This window comes from Mastigoproctus giganteus, chromosome 4 (genome assembly GCF_048544385.1).
Source record: "Mastigoproctus giganteus isolate SK-2022 chromosome 4, ASM4854438v1, whole genome shotgun sequence".
Classification (NCBI taxonomy): domain Eukaryota; kingdom Metazoa; phylum Arthropoda; class Arachnida; order Uropygi; family Thelyphonidae; genus Mastigoproctus; species Mastigoproctus giganteus.
Genome location: NC_143578.1, coordinates 40,666,905 through 40,683,278, shown reverse-complemented (window position 1 = coordinate 40,683,278; position 16,374 = coordinate 40,666,905). Strand labels below are relative to the sequence as shown.

The window sequence follows — 16,374 nt, the reverse complement described above, 5'->3', positions numbered from 1 at the left end:
CACAGCAATTTTGGCTTAAAATTCAATGAACATAGCTTGTTATTATTACACTTACATTTAAACAATTTTTTTGTTTAAATTAAGTTTAACATGATTTAATGTCTATTTTAAGTATACAAGACAATTCACATGTACCTTTTTCAAGTTAATCTAATTTTTAAAATTTCTCTCCAAGAATTATAACAAAACGACAGTTTAAGGATTGCAAAGGAAAAAATTATGAATATTCATATTTAAAAAAAATGAGAATAAAAATATTCATTTCAAATATCACTATTCTTAAATGCAAAGATGTAAATTAATGTTAAGTCTAGCTAACAAAAAATATTTCTATATACTGTATATTTATAATATGTACAACACCGTTAATCCAAACAGGCGAGAAAATTATCAAGGATGTAGATTTTTTTTTTATATGCTACTTAATAAGCAGAACAAAAAACAAATTATCAAATCCTCCAAATCATGTCCGATGAGATATATATATATATATGGCTGAAATGGTTTGGCACCATCTTCAACTCATATTGTATCAAAATTTACTTATATCCAAAGTACCTTAACCGTGAGATATTAATCAGTAAGCAGGTTGTGGAAATGGTTGATTTGGATGACCACTATTTGAAAAAGGAGGATCTTGATATGCATTAATATCCGTAGTTCCTGGATAAGATGGGTATCCTCCACCACCACCTGGGCGATTGGACTCAAAACTTGATTCAAATGCTACACCCTGGCGATAACGCTGAAAGGCTAAAAATGTGCAAGCACCCTAAAAAAAAATCCAAAAGTTGTCAAATGGTGATTACTTAAATGTCATTAATTTTTTAAATTTATATATGAATTTAATTTGTTTTTAGTATATATTTTTTATTTTAAATGAAAAAATTATTCTAAGTGATTATAAAGATAAAATAATTGCTCAACATCCAGTAAAACTTTACCCTTGTGGAATTTCCAAAATGATATTATTTATTACAAGGATAACAACCAATACAAATGGGGGGGGGGACTTGTATGTAGCAATTCAGTGGTGCAGTTCCTAGATAAGATACGTAAATTAAGGATGTCAATTCCTGTAGTCCATCTGCATGTTTTCTGGTTTATTCTAAATCATTATATTTTCACTTTCTTATTTTTGGCAAATTGGTAGCACATAATTATTATGAAGAGCAGTATGAAAGTAATGCCTCCTAATTTTTTGCTTTCAAATGTGCCGCAGTAGATCATTTCACGTGTCACTGAGTGGTCACTACAGCACACTGATAGTTCTAAATGGTGGACATTACAGATATACGTATCAAATCAAGCAAAGAGAGTGATGATTGAATTTCTTACCAAGGAAGAAGTGTTGCCTATCAAAATCCATACGTGTCTCAAAAATATTCATGGTAACAATACTGTAGATGTGAGTTCAGTTACACATTGGGTAAGACACTTTAAGAGAGGGGAACGTGACATTGTTGACAAGGCCCAAAACGGCCAGCCAGTAACATCAGCGACGACAGGTCTTGCTTGTGGACTTTTTTGAGCGTGGTACCACAATCAACTCAGACTGATATGAGGTAACACTGAAAAAGTTGAAAGCCTGCATCCGTAGAGTTCAACCTGACCAACACCATAATGAGGTTCTTCTCTCCATGATGACGCATAGACCCTACACCACTCTGTGCACAATAGAGGCCACTGCAAAATTGGGTGCACTGTTCTTCCTCACCCGTAATAGCCTGGATCTTGCAACTTCCAACTATCACCTCTTTGGCCCGCTGAAAGATGCACTCCACCTTGAGCTGGTTGTCTACTTTTGTGGACAACCAGCTCAAGCAGAGTGTTCGCAAAGCCCTCTGAAGCAAGAGTAAGGATTTTTACAGGACTGGAATACAGAGTCTGACTCAGAGATGGTGAAAGTGCATAGAAAATGATGGTGGAAAAATAAGTGTTTATTAATGATTGAGGATTAATTGATGTAAAAGGCATAGTTGTAGGAATTAAATTTTCTGAGGAAAAAAATAGGAGGCATTACTTTCTAACCTCCCTTCATCTACTGTTTCTTTAGATGACAGTTTTTTAGTTTACTGGCGATTTTAATTTTTGATAAAATATTTCTAATTATACACTCCAAACTTTTATCAGCAAATTAGGGTCTTAGGTGTCATTGTTGTTATTTTGGTTTTTAGGAGCATTAACAACTAAGGCCATATTGCTCCGGGATGTGCAGTGGTCATTCCCTGACCTTTCCGCATCCTCCGTATTTGGTAGTGACGGGCTTGAACCCTAGTCTAATCAAGAAGCGTGTGCTACGCACTGCTGCTCCTTCCCACCTGGCTACGGAGGTGCCATGTTTTAGGTGAGTTTGAAGTATCTTCTCTCCCTCACCTTCTATAGTGGAAGCTTGCCTTGATCACATTTATTCAAAATTTGATTTTTTGCCAAAACAGCTCGTAAGCGGCGAGGCATGGACACTACAAGATTTCTAAATGTCTTGTGGTATCTGATACCAACATGTAACCAGCAGATCCTTTAACTCCTATAAGGTCTGTTGTTGAGACACTGTAGATCGGAGTTGCTGTTCCAACACAAGCCACAGATGCTCAATGGGATTTATGTCTGGGGAATTTGGAGGCCAGGGCAATACCTGGAAGTCTTCCTCATGTTCCACAAACCAGTCTCGAACAATCCAGGCGGTGTGGCATGATGCATTATCCTGCTGAAATGCTGGCACTGCCAGGGGGGGGGGGGGGAAAGACCGTTGCCATGAAAGGGTGTACCTGGTCAGAAATAATGTTTAGGTAGGTGGTAGACAGAGTGCCCGGCACATGGATGACTGGACCCAGGGTATCCCAGCAGAACATCTCTGCCACCGGCTTGTTTTCGTCCCACAGTGCATCCAGGCACAATCACTATGTACTGTGACACATTACTCCCATCACCACCATTCCAATTACGGCTGAGTTGCGCCACAGTCGTCCTTCTGTTGCCACGTACCATCCGGGAGAGCCTTCACTCACCTCAAACATCGATGAGCCATGGTCATCCAACACCTTGCCGGCGGTTCGTGGGTTTCCCCTCCTCTGACCACTTTCAGTAGGTACTAACCACGGCTGATAGTGAGCACCCAACTAGCTGTGCTGTTTCGGATATGCTCTGACCCAGTCGTCAAGCCATTATAATTTGGCCTTTGTTAAACTCACTGAAGTCTGCTGCCTTTCTCATCTGAAGAACAAGAGTAACACTGATTAACAGAGCTCAGTATCAGGTGTTTTACCCACACCATAGTTCCCCTGCAGTTTCTCGATTTGCATAACGACTCGCTAGTCAATGTTTTGGCTCATCATTGTAGTTTCTCTTATAGAAATTGTCTAGCAAGCAGAATGTTTGTCTAGGTGGTTAACTGAGCCAAAATTTGATGATGATGTGTGTGCGCACGGACGCACATTTTATGCAGGTATATAAAGTTAAAATATAACAACAGGAAGCTTTTAATTAAATATTTCACCTCTGTGCAGTGAAGTGCTGTTTTGCTGATTACTTAGAAATCAGCATGCCATTTCTTTTATTCACCCCCTCCATGACATTCTGGCCATGAACATGTATAATGATCCTGCTTAGACTGGTCTTTATTACTAAACTAAGAATTTAGTCAATTAATACTATAAAAAAAAAGTCTCACCAAGTTTGTTATATAATAACTTGTATATAGTTTAAATAAATTACTTGGCTGTAATATAGCTGTGTAATATAATGTATGCTATTATATTACACAAAAATTATTACCATTGAATTTTGAATCACAAAACATTGAACGTTGCATCACATATTCTCATCATCAGAGCAATTGGTGTAACAAATGACTTCCAGTCATTCTTAATAACAGGAATATGCAATTATTTAAAATGGTAAATAATAATAAATTTTTGCTTAATGTAATGTCTTGAAATACTAAATTAATGTAGTATACTGTAAAGTTATTTTATGGGAGCCCGAAAGCAAATATAGGGGCATATCCAAAGATATAACATTTTCAGAGTAGTACAAGACAAATGTCAATATATAAATAACTATAAAAGTTAGCTAGCCATACAAAGGTGGGAAATATTTTTCTGATGTATATACACACACACACACACACATCAGAAAATTGGTGCATTAGTAACTAAGGCTATAATGCACCAATTCACAGTTAATGTGTAGAGTGCATTTTTTGTGACAACTCACCATAATATATATATATATGTCATATAAATTAGAATAAGGTTCAAAATAATAAAATAAAATAATGCCAGCAGTACGGCAAGACAAGAGTGAAAAAATAAAATTAAACCTAGATTCAAATCTAACAGGGAGGGAAGAGAAAGGTAAAGAATAAAAATATATTGCAACGGAAACTCTAATTTAGAAAATCTAATTATACGAATAATAATTCATTGAAATTTAAAGCCAATTAAATAGAAATTTAGCGGTGCACCCTCTGATGGGCACCAGGTCCAAATTTATGTGAAATATCACCAAACAGATTTAAACCATTCACAATAAAACAAAACAAAAATAGAAAAAATAGACTGACCATTATGCCCCATCTCAACAGAGGACCACAAGGCCAATAAATTTCAATGAATTATTATTCGTATAATTATATATATATATATATATATTTTTTTTTTTTAATTTATTTATTTATTTGTGTATCATAGCCCCAATCAAACTATGGCAACACCAAATCTATACATATAGTGGAAATTTAAGAATAATTTCATTTTTGGATAAAATCTCCACATGAACTTACCCAGGTAAATATAGAGAAAAACGTGAATGCCAAAGCAGCATGGACATTATTGACTCCATAGCCTTTAAAAGGAAGTTCAGATTTCCTCCACCTATCAGCTAAATTGCAGAATCCAACAAACCACAAAAATGTCCAGAGAACTGAGGGGAAGAAAAAAAAAGTTAGGTTTTCACTGTTTAAATAATATCTTAAGAATGATTTAAAAAAAAAAAAACTTTAAAGCTTCATACATAATAAACTTCATTTGGATTAAAATGGCCTATAAATACAAGCTGTTGTGGAGCAGAATACACAAATAGTTTTTCATGAGAAAAACTGCTTTCTGGGATAGTCATGAAGCAAGATCAATGTTCACATCATTCCCACAATAGTTACATCAGCATTCACAGTTATACTACTACTAGTTGGTTGGGATTTTATTGGGGCATTAGCAACTAAGACTATAATGCACCAATTCACAGTTAATGTGTAGAGTGCATTTTTTGTGACAACTCACCATAATCTAATGGAGTGTAATAACCTACACACTGCAAATGTGCATTTTACCTCAAGCAAAGGCAGCACACTAAATCTTTTTGCTTTTCAAAATTTGGTTTAAAAGTAACTAAGATACAAACAGAAATTAGCATTTTACTCATTTGCAGTTTAAAAACCAGGTAATCACAAGAAAACTTTATACACAGTGAGGAAAATAAATAAAAATCTTCATTACTTAGATTTCAGTAAAGTTTTTGATATTGTTCAAGATGGACTACTGTACTGTACAAATTGGAGTAGTGTGACATTTGGGGCAAGTTAGTGGTGTGGATGGTTGAGTGGCAGAAGACAGAGTGACTATCAATGGGCACTGCTTTTCTTGGACTGCTATTAGTGGAGTCCTTTGGGATTCAGTGCCAAGTCCTTTACTGTTTTCATTATTTATTAATGAAGGCATATCAAGTTTTCCTCAGTTTACTGATGATAACAAGGTTGTCAGGGTAGTCAATTCAGGAATCAGGGTATGCTACTGCAACAAGATATAGAAAAACAGACAGAATGGGCTGAGGAGTGACAAGTGAGGTTTAACATTGAAAAATGCAAGGTACTGTATATGGGTAACAGTAATTCCAGAATAACATACCAATTGGGTGGTACAACACTCAAGGCAGTGAAAAAAGAAAGACCTGGGGTAATTGTATAGTTTGATATGAAGTTCTCAGAGCAGACAGCAGATGGGCTATTAGAACAACATACAAAAATTTTGCCAGCAGAACAACAAGGCAATTATTCCATTGCAAAAGGTAACAGTTAGGCATTGCAAACAGATCTGGAAGCCTTGTTTCAGGAAAGGATGCTGATCTGTTAAATGGGTATAGAGAGGAGTAAAAAGATTAGTCAGGGACACAAAAGGGTACTCTTATAATGATAAGACTTTAGTTCTGCAAGTGGCAATGTCTAGAAACTAAGCATCTGAAAGTAGACCTGATGAACTAATTCGGACTTTAAATGGAGAGGACACATGTGGAAAAATTTGCTTTCAGCCAGACAGCAATTGATTGTTGGAACAAACTTCCATCAGGTGTTGTAAAAATGGGTAGTTTGAAAAAAATTTAAGGAAAGATTAGACAGATGTGGGTAGTTTTTAGGTCACTTAAATAGCATCACAGAGTTGGCACACTGCAGGCACATCCTGAGAGGAAAGAAATACCACAAATTGCACTGGAAGGCAAGATACTGGGATCCAGAGGAAGGAGATAGTCAGGTGACCTTAGAGACATAGAGACTTGATATTTACTGGCCACCAACCTCACTGTTGGAGAAAATAACTAAAGGCCACAGCGTCAGCCAATTTGGCTAATATTGTACAAGCTTGCTTCCTTACACCATTTGCCACTACTAATCAAATACTGCAGTTATTATTACAAACATAATAATAACAGAAACTGAAATAAATGTTGAAAGCATTCTCCTTCCCAAATTTTTTATGTAAACCCCAAACACGAGAGGTATTAGAACCTATAGTACTTAGTACCGTGCTTGGGTTGGAGGTTGAGAAGACGAAAGAAGATATTTGTTGACATTGGACTTGAACTTCTGTAGATTGTAATTTTCAGGAAATACGTATGAAGGAAGGTTGTTCCAGAAAACAGCAGTTGAATGAATAAATGAGGAAGATGAAAAGTTGGTTCTGTGAGTTTCAAGTTGGACGGTAAATGGATGTTGGCTGGTGGCGGCACATGTTCGGACTGTTTTGAAAGAGCAGGAATTATAGAAACCAATTCAGAAGAACAGTGCCCATGGAAGTATCTGTTGTTGTTATTTGGCTTTTAGGAGAATTAGCAGCTAAGGCCATATTGCTCCGAGGATATGCGGTGGTCATTCCCTGACCTTTCCGCATCCTCTGTATTTGGTGGTCACGGGCTCGAACCCCGGTCTAATCAAGAAGCGTGTGCTACGCACTGCCGCTCCTGCCCAGCTGGCTACGGAGGCGCCATGGAAGTATCTATAGAAGAGGCATGCAGCAGAAATAGTACATCTATGAGACAGCGAGTGGACAGACTCTGTTAGAGATGAATAATTGATTAACCTAACTGCCCTCTTCTGAATGGAATCAAGAAGCCTGAGAGAGGTTTTGGGGGCACCACCCCAGATGTGGGAACAATATTCCATGGCAGGGAGAATTTGCGATTTATACAGAGTGAGCAGCTGTTTGGAAGAAAAGTAACGCAGAGAGCAAAAGAGAAAACAGTTTTTTATGTGCAGAGAAGCAATACTTGTAATGTGCTTGTGCCAAGATTAGAAGTCAGGGTATCATTTTGCCTAGAAATCTGAGTGTCACTAAAGATAAGCATAGGAGCAGAAGAATCCTTTTTGCGAGATATAAGACAAGACTGAGTTTTAGAAGGGTTGAAATCAACTAAGTTGTCTTTGCCCCACTGGAGAATTACCTGAAGATCGGCATTTAAGGAATTGGTAGCAGATTTTCGAGAAGTTGAAGCTGATTGAACAGGGCAAGGTTTCTCAAACTGGAAAGTGGAATGCAAATGTGCTATCATCGGCAAAACTATGGATAGGATTTCCAGTCAATGGAGGAAGGTCATTAATATACAAGAGGAAAAGGGTGGGGGAAAAGAATTGAACCTTGGGGGGACACCGGCATTAGTGGAGAAGTCAGAAGACAGAGAGCCATCTACCATCACTCTCAGTGAGCGATCAGAGAGAAAACTGGATAACCAATTACAAAAAAAAGTTGGCAAACCATAAGATGGAAGCGTGTTTAGAAGACCTTTATGCCAAACACGACCGAAAGCCTTTGAGACGTCTTGAGCAACTACTTGTGTTTCATCGAACCTTTCCATTGAATTAGTCTATAAATGGGTAACATATAAGCCAGAACATCACCAGTGGATCAACACTGACGGAATCCATACTAGCGATCGTTGATCAGACGAAAGGTTTCTAGGTAGTTTAAGAGTTGGTGGTTAATTGATTTCTGCATTACTTTAGAAAGAATAGAAGTAATTGCAATGGGACGATAATTGTATGGGAGGGATTTGTCACCCCTTTTTGGGAACTGGCTGGATATGAGCAAATTTCCAAGCAGAAGGAAAAACACCTTTGGAATAAGAAAGTGAAAAAAGGCGGCAAAGAATAGGAGTAAGTTCAGGAGCACAGGTTTTGAGAACAAGTGGAGAAATACCATCGGGACCTGGAGCTTTCTTAGCATCAAGATCCGTCAAAATCGTTCTGACATCCTTTTAATGGAATACTACAGGAGGCATTGAATGGAGCATGTTGGGAATTGTGGGAGGTGTTTTACCAAGATCATTAATACACGAGGAGTTGGAAGAAAAATTGGATGCTAGCAGGTCAGCTTTATCCTTGGCTGAAGTTACAACAGAACCATCTGGTTTGGACAGAGGTGGGAGCAGAGATGGACAAAAGTTGCAGCCAATAGCTTTGGCAAGAGACCAGAATGCTTGGCTACCATTAGGGCAAGAAGCAAGTTTTCTACTCTTAGCCTGTTCAAAATCTAGTTTGGACTAATTAATAAATGATTTACAATTGTTGCGAGCTTTGGTGTAGGCAGAAAATGAAACAAGCCAATTACGATATGCAACATTCTTCTCTTGAACAGCCTTTGCACATTTATTGGAAAATCAAGGTTAAGATAAAGGATGAGATTTTAAAGTGGAGTGTGGGATAAAGGATTCCATTCCTGCAAGAATAATTTCACTGACATGATCTGAGCAAACATTGACATCAGAACTTTTGAAACAGTAATCTGACCAAGGAAAAGAAATGAAATCTCGCAGGTCATCCCATTTTGCATTCTTGTAATGCCAAACAACACGAGGTTGGGAATAGCCATGAGATAAAGGCTCCATTGGAGAAGAGACAATCACCAAGTTGTGATCTGAAGTGCCTAAAGGACCTATCACTTCGACCGTGTGATTAGAAGGGTTGTTTGTGAGAAAAAGATCAAGCGTGTTGGCTGTATCATTAGGATTGTCTGGTATTCTTATAGGTAAATGAACCATCTGTACAAGGTCATTAGTAATTGCAGAAGCCTCAGCATCTTGACTAGCTGGGTCAATGTGACTAGAAAACAGAAGCCAGCTGGAGTTGTGAACATTAAAATCACCAAGCAAAATTACCTCACTGTTGGGAAAGTTAGACTGGAGAAAGTCAAGTTGCAAAGAGAGGAAGTCAAAGAGCTCCAAGTGATTAGTGGAGTTGGGAGAACGGTAGAGACAACAGATGAATTTGACACGATGAGGTAGAGAGATTTTAAGCCAGAGAAGATCAAAGAGAGGAAATTCCAAATTGCCAAGTCTCTGACAGGGAATATCAGAATGGACATATGCACAAGTACCACCTTTGAGACGAAAGGAATCATACAGCGAATAATTTGGGCATCTGAGATGAGCAGCAGTTGAATCAACCGATAATTGGGATTCTGTCAGAAAAAGTACATGGGGTTTGGCAGACTGCAAGTGGAAATGGACATAGTTGAGATTAGAATTGAGACCACGTATATTTGTCAAATGAATTAGGAAGTGCTTGGGAGGTTTATAAGGAGACTCATTTCACCATGTTTAATTTGGCTTAGTGCTTGAACCGTCATCACTGAAATTTCTGATTCAATATTGACTTAAGTTTTCCAATATGTGAAAGTTTTTGGTGTATACCACTCCTTTTAACCTGTTCAGGAGTACCCATGTAAATTCGTTTTCCTAGTTGACAAATATCAAATAAAGTTTACACAAAACATACAAGACCTTTCAAAATCTTGCTATCTTTTGTTTCCAACTAATAGCACACCCAGTTTTAATAGACTGGCAGCATAAAAATAGCACTGAAAATCTAACAATTAGATCGAACCTGTTAGCCATTGTTGTCCGATTTCAGTTTAAAGTAGTCTATATTCTCTGGAATTCAGATTTAGAAAGTGATGAAATTGAATTAAGTGATAAATAATTGAACATTGAATATATTGCTACAATAAAAATAATATAATACCCAAAATGTTTTTTTTTTCTTTTTGCAAATTTTGATTTGAATTAGACAAGTCAAGTGAAAATAAAAAAACTTTTAAAATCATTTAAGTACAAATTTTTCATTTTCGAAAAAAATGCCAGCTGTAGCATACAAGGTGTGGCAATAAAGTTCCTGGATTGATGCCACTGCAGTCATGATTGATGAGTTTGAAAATAAACAAAAAGGCCCAAAAAGTTTTGTTTACAGAAGTCCAAGATCAGGCCTGATCTTGGACTTCTGTTCTTTCACACTGAAGGAACAAATAGCTAAACCTAGTGACAATGTAATGGTAATTAGAGCATTAGAGAACAGCAATTTTAAAACCAGTGCTGACAAAAAAAACCACTTGGTAACCAATACTTTGAAGACAGAATCTCATGCAACAAAAGTGTAATTTTGGAAACTGCCTCTTAAGTCAGACTTAATTAGTATCTCAACATCTGATTCCTTGTCCTCTGCAGGAATCTCAACAGGAGTTCCTAAAAAAAAAAAAAGGAACCCTTCCATAATTATCAACAACGTGCCCAAGGATCTAAGTAAGGACAATATAATAGAAGAACTGTATAATAAAAATTTAGCTATGACTTTACAGATTAAGAGAGAAGAGGAGATTAAGAAAGAAACCTCGTTCAGATTCACAACTAAGTCAAGGTCCTTGTCAATGGTACACTGGGTAATCAGTTCTCCCCAAAAAATTTACAGGTGTATTTCGTCAATGGACAGAATATTTCTTGCTTGTAGTTCACATAGGCATAGGCCATTTACAAAAGTTACTAAATGCTTTTTGTGCTTGGGATATGGGCACACAACACAATACTGTACCCATAACTCCCCATCCTGTGGACATTGCACCCGTAGTGGTCATGTGCATGCAGAATGCCCTCATAAGGAAGAGCCTACCTGCTGCATAAATTGCAAGAGGTGTAAAAGAGACTTTCAGCACTCCATCCATGATCCTAATTGCTACGAATATAAAAGAGCTCTAGAGATTGCACGATTAAGGACTGCTGATGAATGACGCAATTCATGACTCCAAATGCCCAGAACTCTTGCATACCATGGATCTCTTAAGACAACAGACCAACTATGGATACATTGTCTTTTACCTGTTCTTCAACTGCAGATGAATCAGTCTCTGAACTTAGCTTGCTTCAACTGAATGCTCAGCAGTCACGATTGGTGGCTGATGAAGTCCAAAAGGTAACCGACAAAATTAAATACAATATTATAGCCTTACAAGAATCATACTATTTCTGTGGTAAAATAACCGGATACCTTATCCCTTTTAGGGTTATTCAGCTGGAACATGCTGAACCACATACGGCCTTCGTCATAGTCAATCCTAAATTGGACATAGTCAAGATAATGTCTTACTGTCTTCATAAGTATCTACACTCTTCATGGCTCTCACTTTTTAGTTTCACTATACTGCCCACCAACTTCCGACATTACACTCCTTGCTTGCCTCGATCAAGTTATTTCCTTGGTAGGTACTGCCAAACTTATTATAATGTCAGACATTAATGCCAAATCCAGTCTATGGCACTCTGACCATACTGATAACAAAAGGTTCATCACTCACAGAAGACTTTCTTCTTTCACACGAGCTGACGGTTCTAAATAAACCCAGCTCAGCTCTCTAAATGGCGAATCAAATACAGACATCACTGCTACTTCTTACACTGTTTCTTCAAACATTAATGACTGGACAGTAAATACCAACATTTGCTCAAGTGACCATCGTGCAATCACCTCCGTGACTTGCTCTGCACAATCATATAATTCTCCACTACAGGACCTTAAGATGTTCTTTGCAATGCATCATGTGGAACCGGTTTGATGACTCAATCAACACTGACTTCCCACTTGAAACCATACACTTCATCCATCACTTTACAGCTTCTGAATTAGCTACCCATGTTAATGATGCCACGCCTGTTATCAAGTAACCAAAAAGAAAATTCAGTCCTCCCATCCCACTCCATGGTGGAACCAGGAACTTACTTTGCTTCATCAGCAAGTGCATTGGGCTAGGCATACTTACTAATGACATCGCAGGAGCTGGCCACCTCCCAATGTCGAAAGTCTTAAAACAGAATATCAGGTTGTCGAAAGACTATGTCAAGACCATCATCACCTGTAAAATAAAATCTTGGCAGAACTTGGTTACTTCTACTGGCAATCGGGACCCAGGGGGCCTTGTTTTTCGCCTTACCAGGAACAAATCCTATTCTCCTGCAGTTTATTGTTCGGTACCCGCAAAAACAGCACCAAAACTTTCACTTGGAAGGACACCATCAACACTATCTTGGACAACCCGCTTCCTTCTGATCGCCCACAGGATGACTTGACTACTCATCAACAAATAAGACAGCTCAATAACTCCTACACTACTACTTCTGAATCTCAGCATTTATGCAGCTGGAGGTGGACAGAGCTGTCCTAAAAATTAACAAATCTGGTTGTCCAGGCCTAGACCTTCATGAGGGCATCTTTATCAAACAATTCCACAAGCTACGTACAACAGTTCTTCCAACTCTATTCAACAAATGTCTGAATGAAAGCACTTTCCCTGTTATCTGGAAGACAGCTCTTCTTAAACTAATTCCTAAACCTTCAAACACCCCAAGTGGCAAGTCCTTCCGTCCTATTGCTCTGTTATCGCATTTGGCCAAAACACTTGAAAGATTGATTGCTTGCTATAAGACTCTCTTCTCTTTTCACTAACACCTTTCTTGTATCAGATTATCAATATGGTTTTCGAACTGGACGAGGAACTGAAGAAGCAGTCATTGAATTCCTTTCTCGAGTTAACTCTGCAAGCTCTAAATACGTTCTTGTTATTTTTGTTGATTTCTCTGCGGCATTTGATCTATTATGATGGTCTAGTTTGTTTGCTCGATTACATGCTGCCGATTGTCCTCTTCCTCTTTATAACCTTCTAAGAAGTTATTTGGAAAATCATACAGTTTATTATTTCTGGATTAACTCAGTCTCCTGCTCTGTCACTAGGGGCTGCCCCCAGGGCTCTGTTCTTGGACCACTCGTCTGGAACATTGTTCTCGACAAATTGCTCCTTATAACTATTCCTTCTACAGTAAACCCTCATTAAACCAGACTAATAGCAGCTGAGAGGTGCCCATTTTAATGAAAGTCTGAATTATATGAAATGCACTTTGTAATGTCTAGTGTGTAACAAAGTTGTACACTTGGTTCAATTGATAACCCTCCTTTTGAATAAAATCATTCAGTTGTTTCCTGAAAGGCTCAACAGCTTCAAAATCAGCACTAAGAATTTCCCCACACATTTTCTTGTTTGAAATGTTATGCAGTCTTCTAAATCTAAAAAGCCAACCTGAGCTCGCTTTAAATTGTCCAATTCCTAACTGTTTAGCCAGTCTCTCCGCCGCTGCTTGAATTTCTATTCCTTGCACAGCCAAATCAGACGAATGAAGTTGGGAAAACCATTTGTAAACAGCATCATCTAGTGTTTTTTCAGTAGGCATCTGCATTTGTTTAACTTTTCTTTTTTTCTCCATATATAACTTGAGAACAAAATTACGAATTTCACTTTTTTTCTTTTTAATGTCCGACACTGTTTGTTTTGCGATGCCGTACTCAAGACAGACGTTGGACACCGAAGCTCCTTTTTCAAGTTTTTCTATCACTGATAGTTTGTCGGGTAGAGAAAGCATTTTATGCTTATGCTTCTGTCCTACACTAGGCTTACTTAAAGACATTGTTTAACTGCACAGAACAAACGACAAAAGATAGAAGCGTGTAACTGCAGAGCAAACAACTGTCTGAACTGCAGCCGGGAACCAGGTTGTTTGTGCAGTGTGAGTCATCATGGCCCAATGACCTCGGACACAATACATATGACCTTTGAGCCCGATCATTGTTTGATTTTTACACTTTTAAAATTTTTTAAGAGCTGTCCAGATGAAGTGATGTCCAGATTACCGGGGCCTGGATTAATGAGGGTTTACTGTACTTTCAAATTGGCTTATGCAGATGATCTCATGGTGTCCTATCAATGATATACAGGAATTTTTCTAGCAGGGATAAGGAGGTGATTATTCCCTTGTATAAGGCAATGGTCAGGCCACACCTTGAGTACTGTATACAGGTCTGGAGGCCTCATTTCAAGAAGGATATAGAGATGCTGGAATGAGTACAGAGAAGGGCAACAAGATTAGTGAATGGAACAAAGGGTTGCTCTTACGAAGAAAGCTTAAGTTTTGCAGATTACAGTGTCTGGAGACTAGGCACCGGCGAGGTGATCTGATAGAGGTGTATAAAGCCTTGAATGGTTTGAGCATGCTCAATGCTGATGGGATTCTGCCTCTTGCTCAGAATAATCACCTGAGAGGACATAAATTCAAATTGAGGAACGACAGATGTAGGATAGATGTGCAGAAATTTGTCTTTAGCCAGCGGGTAGATGGTTGGTGGAACAGACTTCCATCCCTTGTTGTGGAAGTTGATAGCCTAAATAAATTTAAGGCTCAGCTGGACAGGTATTTCGAACGAACGGAGGGGTGAAGTGGAAGTTTTTTTTTTGGACACAATACATATGACCTATGATGCTGCATAAGCTTGCTTTCTTGCATCATATGCCTCTACTAATGCTAATCTCACCCTGCTGATCCAGGGCAATTCCCATGCCTCTCTTGAACATACTGCCAATTTAGTCATGTCAGATCTCTCTCAATGGTCCACCGTAAATAAATTATCCATATCCTTCATGAAAACTAAAACGATGCTGGTTAAGGGTTCGCTTAATATTTCACGGCCACCTGTTGTAAAACTTCAAAACAAATCACTGTCCGTGGTTTATTTTCTAAAATTTCTTGGTCTGATCATTGATAATAAACTTACACTTACTAAACACTTGGAAGATCTCTCAGAGAAAGTCAAAAAACCTACCTTCTTACTTCTGCGTCTCTCTAAACAATTTTGGGGTCTTAATTCTCACTCTCTATGGTTATATTACAAAGCTGCATTTCTACCAATTTTTTCCTATGGTGCGGCTGCCTGGTTCTGGCATGTTAAGAAGGTTTCAGTCCTGACAACTTCATAGCATTCAACGTAAAATGCTTTTAGCAATGTGCAGGGCCTGTAGGACTGTGTCTACTCCTGCTTTGAAGAGCCTTAATGGATGTCTGCCCCTCGATCTCTTTCTTCTGTGCTTCTACATTAGGCACGCTGTCCCTGTGACCTTCCTTGGTATTACTACTATCAAAGTCACTGTGGATCCTAAGGCAGAGAAAAGATGTTGTTGGAATATTTTGATGCAGCATTGGCAAGACTGATGGTCTGCTACCTCTAAGGGGCTTGTTACTTTAAAGTTCATCCCTAACATCGCCTTTGCACATTAGAGTCCACTCAGAAATGGTTTCACCCTGGTTTGTACACTCTACTTACGTCTAGTCATGGCTCCCTTAATGCTAAACTAACAACTTTCAACCTTACATACCTGCAATCAATACCCAGATCCTCAACAGAACCTTCTTCCATCCACCAGTATCACTGTTCTCAGAAACGAGCTGGACTTCCTGAGCACCAGAGAAAATCTCCAGTCCCTGCGAGAATTTGCTCTTCATGCTTTTAATCGCCGGAGATGCCTTCTCACTGAGCTACGGAATACCTCCTAGCCTTCCTAGTGGAGACTCCTGCTGGCACTGGCCTTAGAACAGTGCAGGATCAGATTATATATATACACACACACACCTATAAAGGCACTATATATATATATATATATATATATATATATATATTCCCCCCCCCTCTTTATTATTATTTCACTTTTTATTTATTTATCTTTGCTAGTACCCTGGGTTTGGGCTGCCCAAGGGACCAGATTTTATTATTTACTTATATATATATATATATATATACACACACACAATTTTTTTTTTCCTTTTATTTTTTTAAATTTATTATTTTGTTCTTATTTTATTTATTTAATTTATATTTTTATATATATATATATATATATATATATATATATATATATCACAAATGAAAGTAAAATAAAATAAAAATAAAAAATAAAAAAATATAGATAG

At 38.0% G+C, this 16,374-nt stretch overlaps 1 protein-coding gene across 1 annotated transcript in view; it reads right to left on the bottom strand.

The window, feature by feature from the left end:
- Positions 1-577: 577 nt before the first annotated feature.
- LOC150086644 (synaptogyrin-2-like) overlaps positions 578-16,374 on the bottom strand; it is a 44,501-nt gene continuing 28,704 nt past the window's right edge. Inside the window, exons 3-4 of the mRNA XM_090372215.1 lie at positions 4,784-4,923; positions 578-772 (exon numbers count right to left, since the gene is read on the bottom strand). Coding sequence (XP_090228341.1) covers positions 578-772; positions 4,784-4,923 — 335 coding nt within the window. The remainder of the gene's footprint in view (positions 773-4,783; positions 4,924-16,374) is intronic.